This window comes from Podarcis vaucheri (genome assembly GCF_965113315.1).
Source record: "Podarcis vaucheri genome assembly, chromosome: 9".
Classification (NCBI taxonomy): domain Eukaryota; kingdom Metazoa; phylum Chordata; class Lepidosauria; order Squamata; family Lacertidae; genus Podarcis; species Podarcis vaucheri.
In genome coordinates, this window is record NC_138767.1 from 57,784,174 (window position 1) to 57,800,906 (window position 16,733).

Below are 16,733 nucleotides of genomic sequence, written 5' to 3' on the forward strand. Positions count from 1 at the left end.
GGGGGCTCTGAATTTGATCAGAGCAGTAGTTTGGGGGTAAGCTAGTGTTTAATCTTCACAATTTTCCTGATCTAAATTGCACCTTGAAGCTTCTATTAGCCCTGTAGGGTCTCTGTAGTTCTACTTTTCTCCTTTGGGGCAAATAGCAGCTTGGGGAGAAATGGTGTAGTGAGAAGGGGTACTGGGCAAAAGAGTTAGCCACAACTTTCTCTTCCAAGCCACTGATTTCAAATCCCATGATTGTTTTTAAAGTATTTTAGAAGATATGATAGATTTATTCCATCACATGGTGATTTGACTCTCAGTCGATCAAAGCAACAACACATGTCCATGGGATCCAAAGATCTTCCGTCAAGGAAAAGGTTGTTCTGAGGAGAGCATATTTTCCTAGTGTTCATTGCATAATAGATTCTTGTTTGGGGAAAAATGTGATTTCTCATGCAGATTAAAGATGATAATCACAGATTGAGTGTTGAAACAAGACTGAATGCATTTATCTGTGAGCACATGTGAAAGATTGGAAATAGACTGATCTGTCCATCCCTAACAAAGCCTAACTCACAGCTGGGGGCCAGAGAAGGTTTCAAGCCCTCGTACTACTAGGCAGTCAGAGGTGGTGGCAGAAAAACACTTCTGTTTTCAATCTGCTTAAGTATTTGCAGTGGCGTAGCGTGGGTTGTCAGCACCCGGGGCAAGGCAAGTAATTTGCGCCCCCTAACCCGTGGATTTTAGTAGGGGCAGAGAGCTGTGAGTGCCAGCGCCCCCCCCCAGATGTTGCGCCCGGTGCAGCCGCCCCCCCTGCACCCCCCACGCTACGCCACTGAGTATTTGAATAGTATTTGAAAAGGGATGCTACAAAAAGTTCCAGGAGAAAGAAGAGGACCACACACCATGAGTGGAAAAACAAGTATGGGAAAAAACAGGGCATCAAACACAGCTCCTGTCATCACTCTCTTAATCAAACATTAACCACCTCTGTTTCCTTAAAACTATGGAATCCATGAGCTGCTGTTCCCTGGTAATATGGTACAAATGCATTTCAAGTCTTGGATCTAGAAAGATGAGGGAACTACATAAAAGACAATGCAAAATATTTATATCTCCTTCCTGTCTCTTACTAGCTCTTGCTTGAATGAATATTTTCAGCTTGTATCTCTTTTTATTAAAAAACAACAACAACAATCAATAAGCAGCATGAAATATTACTTATCTGCGTTTTCAGAAGAGCTTTTCATGTGTGTCAGAGTTCTGTACTAAAAGTATTGGAAAAACTCGGCAGGGTGGAAACATAATTTCTGCAACATCTTGATATGTTCTTTGGAGAGGACTCTGAGAAATGGTTCTGATACATTGGACCACTTGACTATGGCATGTATGAGTGTGAGAGTGGTTGAACCGTGCATTCAGACACTTTTTACAGCCAAACCAGAAGCTGAAACCACGTTAAAAACATATTCAGAATATAATAATCGCACGAATGGGTTTATTCCCATCATAGCCTCCCCAGCCAAGATGACCACCAAAGAGAGGCAAACAGACAGTCATTGTTGTTGTTGTTGTCGTTGTTGTTTAGTCATTTAGTCGTGCCCGACTCTTCGTGACCCCATGGACCAGAGCACGCCAGGCACTCCTGTCTTCCACTGCCTCCCGCAGTTTGGTCAAACTCATGCTGGTAGCTTCGAGAACACCGTCCAACCATCTCGTCCTCTGTCGTCCCCTTCTCCTTGTGCCCTCCATCTTTCCCAACATCAGGGTCTTTTCCAGGGAGTCTTCTCTTCTCGTGAGAAGAGAAGTCATTAGTGCTACCCAAATGCCTGGGAAAACAAAAATGCTGGAAGAGTGACAAAGTTGGCACCAGGTGAGCCTACTTAGGAGAAGCATTCAGTTCTCTGTAAGAAGTGGTACAAAGAGCAGGGTGTCAGATCATACTCTCAGGATCCAAGCAGATTCATATGAGAAAGCGGTGAGCAGTGGAGAAGCTCCTGTAGGGGTCTTAATTTGGGCCATGTAAGGAGTGAGGCAGGTAAAGATGTGGCTGCAAAGGTACTATCAGGAGCTTTGCAATGTACTCTCAGCCATTCCTTGGCAAGCAGGGTTTGTATTCAGTACCTTTTATATTTAGTGCCAAATGCTAGCATTGCTACTGGTTCCACTCAGAAGATCCCAGTCAGATCTCCCGAGTGGTGTCAATCCCTGTTGAAAGCAGGGTTGGAGTTTGTGCTGATTGGCAGTGAGATCCATCCTTTGGAAACCAGAGCTGATAATAATAATAATAATAATAATAATAATAATAATAATAATAATAATAATTTATTTATACCCCGCCCATCTGGCTGGGTTTCGCCAGCCACTCTGGGCGGCTTCCAACAAAACACTAAAATACAATAACCTATTAAACATTAAAAGCTTCCCTAAACAGGGCTGCCTTCAAATGTCTTCTAAAAGTTTGGTAGTTATTTTTCTCTTTGCCATCTGTTGGGAGGGCATTCCACAGGGCGGGCGCCACTACCAAGAAGGCCCTCTGCCTGGTTCCCTGTAACTTGGCTTCTCGCAGAGAGGGAACCGCCAGAAGGCCCTCGGCGCTGGACCTCAGTGTCCGGGCAGAATGATGGAGGTGGAGACGCTCCTTCTGACTGGTGCTGACTCTAAGCTCTAATTCGATTGGCTGGAATCTTACTTCACAGCGCAGCTGATACACGCACCACACTACAAAGAAAAAGTGGGCCACCTGACATCATGGGGATATAAGGTGATTGGCAAGCATCCCCCTAGAGGTGGGCTGTGTGTTCAGGATCCAACCCACCAAGCTGAAAAAGTTTTCAGTACAGGGCTCCTGAACCATATGGGGTTTTAAAGGTCAAAAACAGCACTTTGAATTGGATTCATGAACACTGAGCTATGGCCCTCCTTTCAAAGCAAGTCTTTCTGCCATTGCTGACCTTCTAATGGAGGAACAAGGTTTAAAAACTTCTGGTTTGCACAACTTTCTGGCTCACAGGAGATATCCTGAACTCACATCTTTGATCATTCCTTTGCTCAGTTCACAACTGACTTTTGACCTGTGCCCCTGAAAATTTGTTGCATTTTTTAGACTTCTTACTGTGCCAGGCACCGAACTTATAACAAAGAGGCAGTCTCAGAATTGTTCTTTACCTGTTTTCTTACCTTCCCTTCTTTCCTAATCAGTTGGATCCATTTAGAGGAAGGGGGAGAGAAATCCCCACTAATATTTTGAGGCTCATTTTGAACTTAATTCATATACTTTTTTTAAAAGAGAGAGAGATATTATCCTACTCACTGTTTTACAAGTAATTTGAATAGCAACTTCAACAGTTAGTCTTCAGGTGTGCTGTCTGGAGAATCTCTGGTGGCTAGCAACACAACAGCCTTTACAGCTAAATTTACTAGCTCCTGAGTCAATATTTTATAACTTTTCTGGCCTAGTTACCTGCTTCAGTGCTGTGTCAAAGTCATCTAATATCTCACCCTTCTGCTTGGGGAGTTTTTACCCAACTCTCTGGGGGTATTATAGTCCCTGAGCAAAGCATTGCTGGATTCATTAGGCTCTTCATGAAATCAATTTTGTCTCCTGCAGTAATCATGAGTGGCTGTGCTACAGTCTTGCCCCTCTGCCTGCTTCCTTTAGGTTAAATCTCCTCCGGGCATGCATGTAACTTGCATTACTTTTAATGAAAAATAAATGTCTTGTGCACCAAACACAACAGACAGAACTGAAACACCCTGTGTTAAAAAGTATCTTGGGGGTTTTAACCATCTCCTTTTGATGTCATTAGCTGCTCAAGCATAACTTAAGTTGCATCTATTATTTACTGTTATTATTCCTTTATTCCATATTTTCTTACTCCACTAGCTGTTGGCTTGCAGTAGGCTAACCTTTGTTCACCAACCACATCACTAGGCTTCCATATCATTTAGGGTGGGGAACCTGTGGCCCTCCAGCTATTGTTGCACTCCAGTTCCCCTCAGTTCCCCTTCCTTCCCTCCCTCTCCTCTTTTTGTGAAGATTGCCTGCTCTCGGATCCCACAGCTGGTTCTCCCTTGGTCTCCTCGCTGGCCCAAGTGGGACTAATTTAGCCAGCTAGCCCTGGTGATCATCTAATGTTTATTGGATGGATTTTCCCCCTAAATTGTTTTTTGATTTTAGATTTTATTGTTATTTACATTTTATACCATATTTTATGCTTTTTTCTTTCTGTAGCATCAATTAAGTGTTTTAAATTTGTTGTTAGCCGCCCTGAGCCCTGAACCGGGAAGGGCGGGGTATAAATAAATAAAAAAAATTATTATTATTTATTATCAGTCCCAGCCAGCATGTCCATTGCTTAGGAATTATTGGAGTTGGAGTCCAACAGCATCTGTAGGGACACAGATATGTCAACTAATTCCTCCTATTCCAACCCTGACTACAAAACTAGACTACTAGACAGGATTTTTAAAATTATTATTTCCCACATACTTCTTCTGTACCCAAATTGTATTCCTTCATCTTTCAAAGGAAGAGAGAAGGTGGCCTGATAACCCAAGGAATGAGAAGTTTACAGGTGAGGGCAATCACCAAGGAATCCCTTCCAGTGTGAAGTGGTTGGAACTTGTTCTGTGAACTGCCCTGAGAACTCTGGGCGTAGGGCGGTATATAAATTCAATTAAAAAAATAGATCTGCTGCCACACTGTTCTACTAATGGTAGACACCCTGTTAAGGTTCATCCCCACCTAAGGATTGCCCCTTTGGGGAACTTAGGGCACCACTGGCATGAAGAGGTGGCACTTTGTCATCTCACGTGGCTTGAGGCTGCCAGGTTGGCCTTGGTACTAAGATAAAGTGGGTTACAAGGATGTTTCTCTACATGCTTTGGGGGTTTTTAGACTTGATGCACATGAATGGGGAAATGGACTTCAAGCTGTGTGAGACCCACAGCAGTTAACATTTTAAGGCTTAAAAAATGCACAGCGAAGCATGCTTGACAGATGAAGCCCCATATGATGACCATGTTGCCTGCGGTCAAGAGAAAGCTCAGCCACTGGTGGTTTGCTCATCTGCCTCATCCTGCCAACTAGTAAGAATAGCATTAACATGCATCAGCTACAGATGAGTGGTGAAATGGTTCTAAATGTGGGCTCAGAGTGTCACAGTGTGCTGTTAGTTACTCAGCTCCAACAAGAGTTGACCTTCTATATTATTAGCCAGGATGGGATCAGTCCTAAATCGCAGTGTCTAACTGTGGAAATGAGGTGACAAGAACTCCATAAAAGACATGCACCAGATGATGCCTAGCTCTCATTCCGATGGAAACATACTAAGGAAAACTGAATCTTCCTATTTGCATGTGTTTAAAATAATTGATTGTAAAGAGAAATTGAAGGCTGCATTCTGAAAGATGTAGACCCCAAAACAAAGTCCACCCTAAGACCACAGATATTTAAACACATTTTGTGTTGCATAACACCATACGGCCATATTAATCTTTCCTGAAGCAGGTGATGGTTGGTCCTGCATCAATAAAGGGAACAAAAAGCCACTTGTCTTAGGCCGCATATCTCCATGAAGTGATATGCTTTGAACATGAAATCAAATAAAAATAAATCAAGAGTGAAAGATTGTGGGGGAGGTTGCCTATCATCCCCAGCCCCTGCTTTTTATACATGGCCGTATACATAAAAATTGTAGGAGGATCCTTTACTATGTCTATGATGGTTTCTCTTGCTTTTGATCATCTAAAGAAAAACGGGCTAGAAATGGCGGTGTGAGAAAGTTGAGTCTGCAAATGAGGCTGGCTTTCTTACTTTTTTTCTTTTTAAGTGTTATGTAAGATAATAATAATAATAATAATAATTTATTATTTGTACCCCGCCCATCTGGCTGGGTTTCCCCAGCCACTCTGGGCGGCTTCCACAGAAACCAAAAAACACTAAAATATCATACATTAAAAGCTTCCCTGAATAGGGCCGCCTTAAGATGTCTTCTGAATGTCAGGTAGTTGTCCATCACCTTGACATCCAATGGGAGGGCATTCCACAGGGCGGGCGCCACCACCGAAAAGGCCCTCTGCCTGGTTCCCTGTAGCTTCGCTTCTCGTACTGAGGGAACCGCCAGAAGGCCCTCGGCGCTGGACCTCAGTGTCCGGGCAGAACGATGGGGGTGGAGATGCTCCTTCAGGTATACTGGGCCGAAGCCGTTTAGGGCTTTAAAGGTCAACACCAGCACTTTGAATTGTGCTCGGAAACGTACTGGGAGCCAATGTAGGTCTTTCAAGACCGGTGTTATGTGGTCTCGGCGGCCGCCCCCAGTCACCAGTCTAGCTGCCGCATTCTGGATTAGCTGTAGTTTCCGAGTCACCTTCAAAGGTAGCCCCACGTAGAGCGCATTGCAGTAGTCCAAGCGGGAGATAACTAGAGCATGCACCACTCTGGCCAGACAGTCCGCGGGCAGGTAGGGTCTCAGCCTGCGTACCAGGTGGAGTTGGTAGACAGCTGCCCTGGATACAGAATTGACCTGCGCCTCCATGGACAGCTGTGAGTCCAAAATGACTCCCAGGCTACGCACCTGGTCCTTCAGGGGCACAGTTACCCTATTCAGGACCAGGGAGTCCTCCACACCAGCCCGCCTCCTGTCCCCCAAAAACAGTACTTCTGTCTTGTCAGGATTCAACTTCAATCCATTAGCCGCCATCCATCCTCCAACCGCCTCCAGGCACTCACACAGGACATTCACCGCCTTCACTGGTTCTGATTTGAAAGAAAGGTAGAGCTGGGTATCATCTGCATATTGATGGACACCCAGTCCAAACCCCCTGATGATCTCTCCCAGCGGCTTCATATAGATGTTAAAAAGCATGGGGGAGAGGACGGAACCCTGAGGCACCCCACAAGTGAGGGCCCAAGGGTCTGAACACTCATCCCCCACCACCACTTTCTGAACACGGCCCAGGAGGAAGGAGCGAAACCACTGTATAACAGTGCCCCCAGCTCCCAACCCCTCTAGACGGTCCAGAAGGATGTTATGGTCGATTGTATCAAAGGCCGCTGAGAGATCCAGCAGAACTAGGAAACAACTCTCACCTTTGTCCCTAGCTCGCCGGAGATCATCAACCAGTGCGACCAAGGCAGTTTCAGTCCCATGATGAGGCCTGAACCCTGATTGGAAGGGATCCAAATGGTCCGCATCCTCCAGGCGTGCCTGGAGTTGTTCAGCAACCACACGCTCAATCACCTTGCCCAAGAATGGAAGATTTGAGACTGGGCGATAGTTGGCCATACTGGCCGGGTCTAAAGATGGTTTTTTAAGAAGCGGTTTAATGACCGCCTCTTTCAGCGGATCTGGGAATGTTCCCTCACAGAGGGAAGCATTCACCACCCCGCAGAGCCCATCGCCCAGCCCTTCCCGGCTTGCTTTTATTAGCCAGGATGGGCAAGGATCAAGGAGACAGGTGGTTGGTTTCACGCGTCCAAGCAGCCTGTCCACATCCTCGGGGGTAACGGATTGAAATTGATTCCATGCAACTTGACCAGACAGGGCTCTAGCACTCTCCCGCCCCGGCCCTGCTCCCACGGTGGTGTCTAGCTCCTTCCGAATATGAGTGATTTTATCTGCAAAAAACTTTGCAAAATCGTTGCAGGAGATCTTGGGGTCTTTACAAGGCCCCGGTGGTAAAGGTGGTTCCGTTAAATTGCGGACCACCTGAAAGAGTCTCCTGCTACTATTTTCTGCAGATGCAATAGAGGCGGTGAAGAAAGTCTTCTTCGCCGTCGCTATCGCCACTTGGTAGGCTCGACGTTGAGCTCTAACCTGTGTCCGGTCAGATTCGGAGTGAGTTTTCTGCCACCGACGCTCTAGCCGTCTCAGCGATTGTTTCATCGCCCTCAGCTCTGAAGAAAACCACGGGGCTGTCCGGGCTCCATGCAATCGGAGAGGGCGCTTCGGAGCCAGACAGTCGATAGCCCTGGTTAACTCCGCATTCCAGCGGGCCACCAGGGAATCAGCTGAAAGGCCATCAACATGGGATAAAGCATCCCCTACCACGCTCTGGAAACCATTTGGATCCATTAAGTGGCGGGGGCGGACCATCCGAATTGGTCCCACCTCCCTGCAGAGGGGAAGGGTCGCGGAGAAGTCCAGTTGCACCAGGAAGTGATCTGACCATGGCACTTCTTTGGTTTCACTTTTACTTAGTGTCAGATCACCCACGTCACTAGAGGTGAATACCAGGTCTAAGGCATGTCCATGACTATGAGTTGGGCCCAACTTATTCAGGGACAGCCCCATGGAGGCCATGCTTTCCACGAAGTCCCGAGTGGCCCCTTGTAAGGTCGTGTCGGCGTGGATGTTAAAATCCCCTAGGACAACCAAACTAGGTGTCTCCAGGAGAACATCCGCCACGACCTGAAGCAGCTCGGACAGGGAATCCTTGGTGCAGCGGGGAGGTCGGTACACCAAAAGGAATCCTGTACTGCCCCTATTGCCCAACTTCCAGAACATGCACTCAGAAAACTGGGTCTTCCCAGTAGGACGCCTGGTGCAAACTAATGACTTCCTAAAAATCACTGCAACCCCCCCTCCCCGCCCACATGACCTGGGTTGCTGTGCGTAAGAGAAACCTGGTGGGCAGGCGGCAGCAAGGACAGGCCCATCTGCCTCATTCAACCAGGTCTCTGTCACACAAGCCAGGTCAAATCCTCCATCCACAATCAGGTCGTGGATGGCAGTGGTTTTATTCATCATTGACCTGGCATTACACAGCAACACCTTCAGGTTATGTGGGTTTCCCCTGTTGATTCCAGTATCCATCAGGTCAAGGCCAGACCCGGAGGCAGGGATAGTCTTCAAACAACGACTAAACCTGCCTCCTCGGTAATGACATGGTCTGGTCTTAGCGTAACTCCGCCTCCTGCCCATGATCACTGAGATCGGATGTCCCAGTGCTTCCCCCCCTGTGGAGCTTGTCCCAGCCATCGTGTTGGCTGGGGCCTCACTCCCAGGCAGCCCCGATCCCGCCCCTTAAAAACAAAACACAAACTATACAGAACCAATAAAACAAAAGAAAACAAAAACATAACAATTATACTAAAATTAATCCCCAACCAAATATCCATTACACCCACCCACCCCCAACAAGAGAAAAAAGGGAAAAAAGAAATACAAATTTAAATTGCCACCGACTGCTTGAGGACATTTTAAAACACATTGGAACAGGGAAGCAATTGCAGAACACTTCCCAGCTTCCCCAAAAGTTTGTTCCCAATAAGGGCCTGGGCCACGCCCCCTGGGCCAGTTGGAGAAGGCCCTGGAAGGGAGCAGGCCCTGCAGTCCTCACCCAGCCGATGGTTCGAGGCTTCCCTGCAGCAGGAGTCCCCTTATAGCCGGGAGAAAGAGCCTGGGCCACGCCCCCTGGGCCAGTTGGAGAAGGCCCTGGAAGGGAGCAGGCCCTGCAGTCCTCACCCAGCCGATGGTTCGAGGCTTCCCTGCAGCAGGAGTCCCCTTATAGCCGGGAGAAAGGGCCTGGGCCACGCCCCCTGGGCCAGTTGGAAAAGGCCCTGGAAGGGAGCAGGCCCTGCAGTCCTCACCCAGCCGATGGTTCGAGGCTTCCCTGCAGCAGGAGTCCCCTTATAGCCGGGAGAAAGGGCCTGGGCCACGCCCCCTGGGCCAGGTGGAGAAGGCCCTGGAAGGGAGCAGGCCCTGCAGTCCTCACCCAGCCGATGGTTCGAGGCTTCCCTGCAGCAGGAGTCCCCTTATAGCCGGGAGAAAGGGCCTGGGCCACGCCCCCTGGGCCAGTTGGAGAAGGCCCTGGAAGGGAGCAGGCCCTGCAGTCCTCACCCAGCCGATGGTTCGAGGCTTCCCTGCAGCAGGAGTCCCCTTATAGCCGGGAGAAAGGGCCTGGGCCACGCCCCCTGGGCCAGTTGGAGAAGGCCCTGGAAGGGAGCAGGCCCTGCAGTCCTCACCCAGCCGATGGTTCGAGGCTTCCCTGCAGCAGGAGTCCCCTTATAGCCGGGAGAAAGGGCCTGGGCCACGCCCCCTGGGCCAGTTGGAAAAGGCCCTGGAAGGGAGCAGGCCCTGCAGTCCTCACCCAGCCGATAACTTCTCAAACTCAGTGGTGCAAAACGAATACCAAAATAAAGATAACATGTAAGTAAAATGTATTATAATACATTATATAGATATGCCCCATGTGTTCTCTTCAATAAAAAGTTTTCACCCTATCAAAAAAAAGAGAGAGAAGTTTAAATGCTCATTGGGGCTTCTGTAATCCGAATTATATAGTCATAGTTTTGAACAGTAATTTTCAAAATTTAAGGCCACTCTGAGCAAGAGCAAGTCTTGAAAGGCACTGAGCTTCTTGTTCATCATTTCACTCAGACTTTATTCATTTGTTTTGGTCTCTGTTTCTTGGGTGTTGTCCCTCTGTTATGCTGCCTCTTTTCCCAGACATATTTTGTGTTCCCACAAATGTCCTCAGTTGTTAACACTGCCTCACATCTAAAGCTCTATCAGAGTTGGGCAAAATACAGAACTGAGGCAATCCTGATTGGGCAATTGTGAAAATACAATTTACTTCCTCTACCTATCAGACACTGCTTCCATGCATTTATATCAAGGATAGATCAACCTATGGCCTTCTGGGAGTTGTTTGGATTTGAATTCCCATCTTCCCTGACCATTGGTCATACTGGCTGGAGCTGATGGGAGTTGACAGTCCAACATTTGTAGGACCACAGGTTCATTGTCCCCAATTTTTGTCACACATTAAGAAGGGAGAAGGACCAACCATCCCCTGAGAGCATGTGCCCCAGCTCTCCCCTGACATCTGCATATTCGGAACAATATTTTCAAATGGGACTCTGCAACCAGCAGTAGGCTCTGTGAGCAACATTTTCCTTTACTAAAAATAAGGATGCAGTGAGAATTCTGAGATGCAAATCCAACCCTCAAATATTCTCAGGAATCTCTATATTTGAAGAGCTTCAGTCATACTAAATATGGTTGCTTACACAAGATTTTGTACCTGCCTGAGAGCTTGAGGCTACAGGAGAATTAGATGGTGTCCTATCAAATCTGAGAGCAGACAAATACAGTACCTTGGACAGTTCTAAGGGAGCCCTGCTGGCTAAAAGCAGTCTCCTACTAAGTTAGCTCCAGAAGTGTCAACAGGAAATGTATTTTACCATCTGCTTGCTAATTTGTATTGAGATTAAGGCGGGGGGGGGGTAGCTACCTGTTCAGTAACATAAGCAGAATCACTTAAACAGTAAGATCCTAGAATTTCAGTGGTCTTCTGGGTAGAATACTTAATAAAGAATCAGGTTCTCTCTGGACTCCTTGTACCAATTACAGTATAAAAGGATGTGGTTCACATAGTCTGTTTCTCAAATTCAACAGTAACAAAGACATCCCTGAATCTTACTTACTTAAGTAGTAAGTAAAAAGAAAAAAAAGAAAGCAAGACATTGTGCTCTCCTAGTTTTGTAAATAGCTAATGTCTGCAACTGTGGAGCTCTGGCAATTCTATAATTTGGAATATTATTTAAGAATAGTGGACAGCATGACTGCAGTTCTCAGATGGTATAAATATAGGCCTGTTAGCCTCTGGATAACAGAAAGTTAACTCTCCTTTATGTTATAATACCCAAAACCTCAGTGGAGAAGCCCAGCATAAGTATCTCCTTTTTCATGACCAGCATTCCCTGGCTTAGGCCACTAAGTGCTATAACTAGAAGGGCAGAGGGAAAATGCAAGTGCAGACATTATTTCAGGGCATTTATTCAAGCTTTACATTCACATGCCCACTTCGTGATATAAAGTTGCATTCCCCACACAGAATCATATGTACAAAACCTTCCTTTAAAAAGATAGATTGAACCCTTCCCAGTTGAGGATTGAAAGCAGTAATCCATATGTAAACTGACCCCCCCCCCAAAAAAAAACACCTGTGGCTTTAAAACTTTGAATAGCTGAAGGAATAAAACGGTGACCCTGGGGTGGGAGGGTTTCTTGGCTGAAGTTAGCAAAATCAGTCACTCTTGTTGCTCAGACCAAGAATATGGTCCCTTGAGGGAACTAGAGTCAGCTGTAAGCTGTGGTTGGTGTCGCCTCCCTGGAGGAACTGCCTGGGAGGCCAAAGCCTGTTTTGCATTTATGGTTGGGGAGATAGCAGTACTGCAGTACTTCAGCTAAGAGGACCCTGAATAAACTACTAGCAGTTCTTCCTACAAGGAAGAAGCCAGAAGCTTATCTTCATCAGAATTGTCCACCACACACTGCATTGTCCTCGGGTCATGACAGTAATAGAATACTCAAAATATTCGTTTCCTTATAAAAAAGAAGGAAGTTCTTCACCATTGTGGTGGCAGAGGAAGGCATCAAATCACATGAAGAAGTCAGCAACAGAAAACAAAGAGTTTAATAAACACCTTTGCTCTTTAAATTGGACCCCTCCTCTCCACTTTCTGAGTAAGAATGTGGATTTTCCACTGCCATATGTAATCAGATCTTCAGTCCATATAATCAGTTAGTGCAAGTTAAAATGGATGTTGGACTTACTGGTAATTTCCCTGAAGGGGGAAAAAACCCAGCTTTTCTGAAATTGCATTCTCAGTTATGTGTTTCTAGGGTGCCAAAAATGGGGCACAGTACTTTGAAACTGACTAATCAAATATTTAAGATTTGTTTGTTGCATGTATCCTTTGACTGCATCACTCTTGTTAGAATATTTGAGAATACCACAAACAGATTGCGGTATACGTTGACCGACCTTTGCTGTTTATAGACACAGAATTCTATTTGGGGGAGGGGAGGAGAATGACATGATTATTGCTACTGGACTGATCAGAGATTGTGATGTGTGAACTTGATACCAGTTTATCCAGGTGCATGCGCAAGGAGGTTAGACTGCTTAGGAAGGCAGAGGAATAAATAGACTGCCCATAAATAATCAGTAGAAATATGTAATCATTGCTGGACCAAAGTCGATGGTTGTGGTCAGATTCTTCTCAATGGAAAGGTGTGGGAGACTCATTGTTAAAGCCATAAAAACCAACTTTCATCTCCCTGCATGCAGCTGAGTACTGGGCCCAAAGGTGGAGGAAAGTGCCAGGTCAACCACAGATGAATAGAAAAGAGGAGCAAATATCTTGTGCTGCATTAGAAATGTGAAAAATTCATACCCAGAAACTCACTTCAGATTTGCAATGTTTATATAATGACACCATAGCTCAAGCATGAACTATTAAATGATTACTCGGAAAATATCACGTCACACAACAAACCCAAAGCAAATGGCACACGCTCTTGAGATGCAAAACCCATGTGTACGCATTGGATCACACTAGGATTAAGAGCTAGACCCTTTGCATACATTGCATGCCAGCCAATCTAGATTTGCCACCCTGGAAGCTGCAGCCAATCCTGACATTTTGGCAAGCATATTTATAAGCAGTTAACTTGGAAATCTGACTGCAGCACCACTGCTTTACTGATGCTTCTTAACATCTCTCCCTCTATTTTACTCTGGATTTGAGGCGAAGGTGGGAAATCTTCTTTGGTTGTGGAATGGAGCCGGTGGATTAGTTTTCCTGACTTCCATTTTTGAATTCCCAATGCTACAATTGTTATGCATGTGTCATTTGCTCTTCCTGCAGGTATCCATTACTGCCATTTATTTACACACACACACACACACACACACACACACACACACACACACCTTGGAGGTAGCAGTCCATGCCCATTAGTACTTGTGCTCATTAAATCACTCCTTTTTTGGTTAATGGAAAACACAGCCATTAAATTTAACTGCCCGATCACATCAGCATTCCATTTAGTTAAAGCATTTGATAGATTAGCTGGAGGTTCTGTTTTACTGAAGTCTGTTTAAAGTGCTGCACAATGCCCACCTGTTAACTTCAGTTAAACAGAGCCTGCAGCTAATTTTCCCTATGCACAATCACATGATCGTACAAAGGGAAAGAAATTGCTTGGAAATTTTTATCTTTTATTCATCCCTCCCACATGCCTTGGGGCTCCCATTTCTTTTTACAAGTTTACAGATATGCAAATTGCATGGCATGGTCTTGTAAATGTATCTCACTCGGGATGAATAGCCAGCTTTCCAGAGCCACTTTCTGATCTCTTCAGGGTGAAATTATGAAACTTGTCTGGCCTTTCCTGGCATTAATATTACACTGCTCTCCAGGGACCTCTTTTTCCCCATATGCATGTCTCAGCAGGGGATTTTCAAGGACAGAGAAGGAGCTTAAATGGAACTGCTGCACTTTACTTTTTGAAGGGGGAGAGGGAGGGAGAGAGAGTTTTAAGATCTACAGTCAAGTCTATGTGGAAGGAAATATGCACAAATGTAGATAACATTTATAGATGCTCTCAGAGTGGATCTGGGTGCAACACTGTCAAGACCTAACAATATTTTACCCTCAATAAAGGAATCAATCTGTGAATGGATGGATACGAATGGTGGGAGATTCAGAATAGACAAAAGGAAGCACTTAACACAAAGCATGGTTAAACAATGGGTTGTATCCAGTTGTGACTTTCTGCCAGTGGAAGCGCACCTGATTATCACTAATTCCCAACCCCATGCAGCCACCCTGTGCCTCCCAAGAGCTCTGAAGGATTGGAGGACCTCCTGGAAGGGTGGGATAGGGCACATAAGGCTACAATGGATACAGGGGAGTGGTGAAAATCTGGTGCCTCACCCTATATAAGAAATGTTTTTGCTAGCAAAAGCTACCATAAGATGCAACCCTATGGAATTTGCTCCCTCAGTGATAGCTGCATTAAAGGAGGATTAGACATATTCATGGAGGATAAGCTACCAGTCAACTATTATGCATTACCTCCAGTGTTGGGATCTGGGAATTGAGGTGCTAAGGAACAGGAACATGAGAGGGTACTGTTGCAATTGTATCTTGTTTGCGAGCTTCCATAGGAATCTGGCTGACCACTCTGTAAAGAGAATGCTAGACCAGATATGACTGTGGTCTCATCAGGGCTCTTTTTTGGATTTGTGGGTCATTATGTATAATACACAAGCATACACACCCCAAAAAAGGGTGATAAATCTCATTTCCAAGAGCAAGAAGCCAAGCTACATGTGCACTCCCCTCCCCCCTTGAATTTAATCATTTTTTTTGTTCTTTACAGCTTCTTAATTAAATGAATTCAAGTGGGATTCACGTAAGGCTAACGTTTGCTACGAAGATAAGCAGCTTCTGATAGTATCTGCTTACCAACATTACATTTCTTCAAGAGTCTTTGCTTGGTTCATCTGCTTCCTGTGATAAAATTGCAGCATTTGTGTGCAGAAGACAATTTTGTTTTTGTACCTTATTACCAAAATGCTTCATCTGATTTATAATGCATAGCAAACATTGAATATCTAAGTGGAAGATGTGATAAACAGAAATGAGTGGGATATGCTTGGTGGTCCCCAATTTAAATAAAGTTAACTTTAGTTGGAAAAGTCTTTTTGATGTTGTTGAATTGCAGCTGTATTGACTTCTGATGAAAAAAAAGTCAACCCATTTTAGAGTATGAAACTGTACTCTTGTGGCAGAAAGCAATGTAAGATTTATTAGTACCAACCCAGGTTTGCATAATAAAGAAAATGAAAGCTGAATAAGTGCTGAAGACTGCAGAGTGATTTGTTAGCATGCATTCCATGTCAAAACGATACTGATTTCAGCTGGTATTCTTCAAGACCCAAGAGGGCTGCATTTTTGGGAAATTGCAAAAAGAGGAAAAGTTTCATTTCTGAGCATTAAGAATCATAAAAATAGAAGATCAACAGATACCCAACCATTTTGGAGCATTACTGGTTGCTGTTTCTTCAGGAGACGGAAGACCCATACCAGCAACTCCTTGCTCATGGATCCTGGGATGTGTCAGTGCAAATTTGCTCCTGTACATCTGCAGGAAACTCCTTTGGGTTACACAGTTCCTTCATATATTCCCCAGTCAGCGCTGAGGATACAGGTCTTAATGTGGCAAGGAAATGCTGCCATGGCCTCCTGTATTCTTCATAATGAAGCCAGCTCCTCTGTCAACTTTAATTATGATGGGAGGGTTGTTTCTGAGTCTGTGGTGGCATCACATCCTGCATGGTCAAGATGTGGCACATGAGAAGATCAGAAGACACTCTTTTATGGAGGAGGGTGGTTGTCTTCTCCCCCACCAAATCTATCCATATCCATCTATCTGTAGTGACCTTGATGGTTATTTCCACTTTTTCTGTCTCTATGGATACTTTCTGTATTGAGTGTCTTGCTTAGAACCACCTACCAAAAAGCTGAAATGAGATTATTTGTTCTTTACCATGCTTTACTAGGAAATTTGGTAAAGCCAAGACTGTATACATGGAGTTACATATAACTCTGAGTGGTGACAGTGAAAAAGTACAAAGTGGTATCTGGTAGGATAGAAGTCCATGAAGTTGCTTGGATCATCTCACTGTGCAAGATCGGCAGTATCTTAAGTGAAGTGCTGTCTATTTCACCATGGCCTCATACTGAAGATGAAGGGGGTTGGGGCAAGCTAAAATGTATGACTTTATAAAGACTATCCAAGGAGCTTGTTGCTAAAGTGAAGGGCTGCAGTGTTTAACCGGACAACAGGTTAGATTATTCAATCAAGGTGGATAGATGGTTTAATTGATTAAATTTACCAGGTTTTAAAACTTTTGAACAACAATAAAGGTTCCCCTAATTGACT

General features: G+C 45.2%; 1 protein-coding gene across 1 annotated transcript in view; it reads left to right on the plus strand.

Moving 5' to 3' along the window:
* Positions 1–15,645, plus strand: part of TUSC3 (tumor suppressor candidate 3) — a 137,035-nt gene extending 121,390 nt beyond the window's left edge. Inside the window, exon 10 of the mRNA XM_082238275.1 lies at positions 15,168–15,645. Coding sequence (XP_082094401.1) covers positions 15,168–15,183 — 16 coding nt within the window. The 3' untranslated portion in view covers positions 15,184–15,645. The remainder of the gene's footprint in view (positions 1–15,167) is intronic.
* The last annotated feature ends 1,088 nt before the right edge of the window (positions 15,646–16,733 follow it).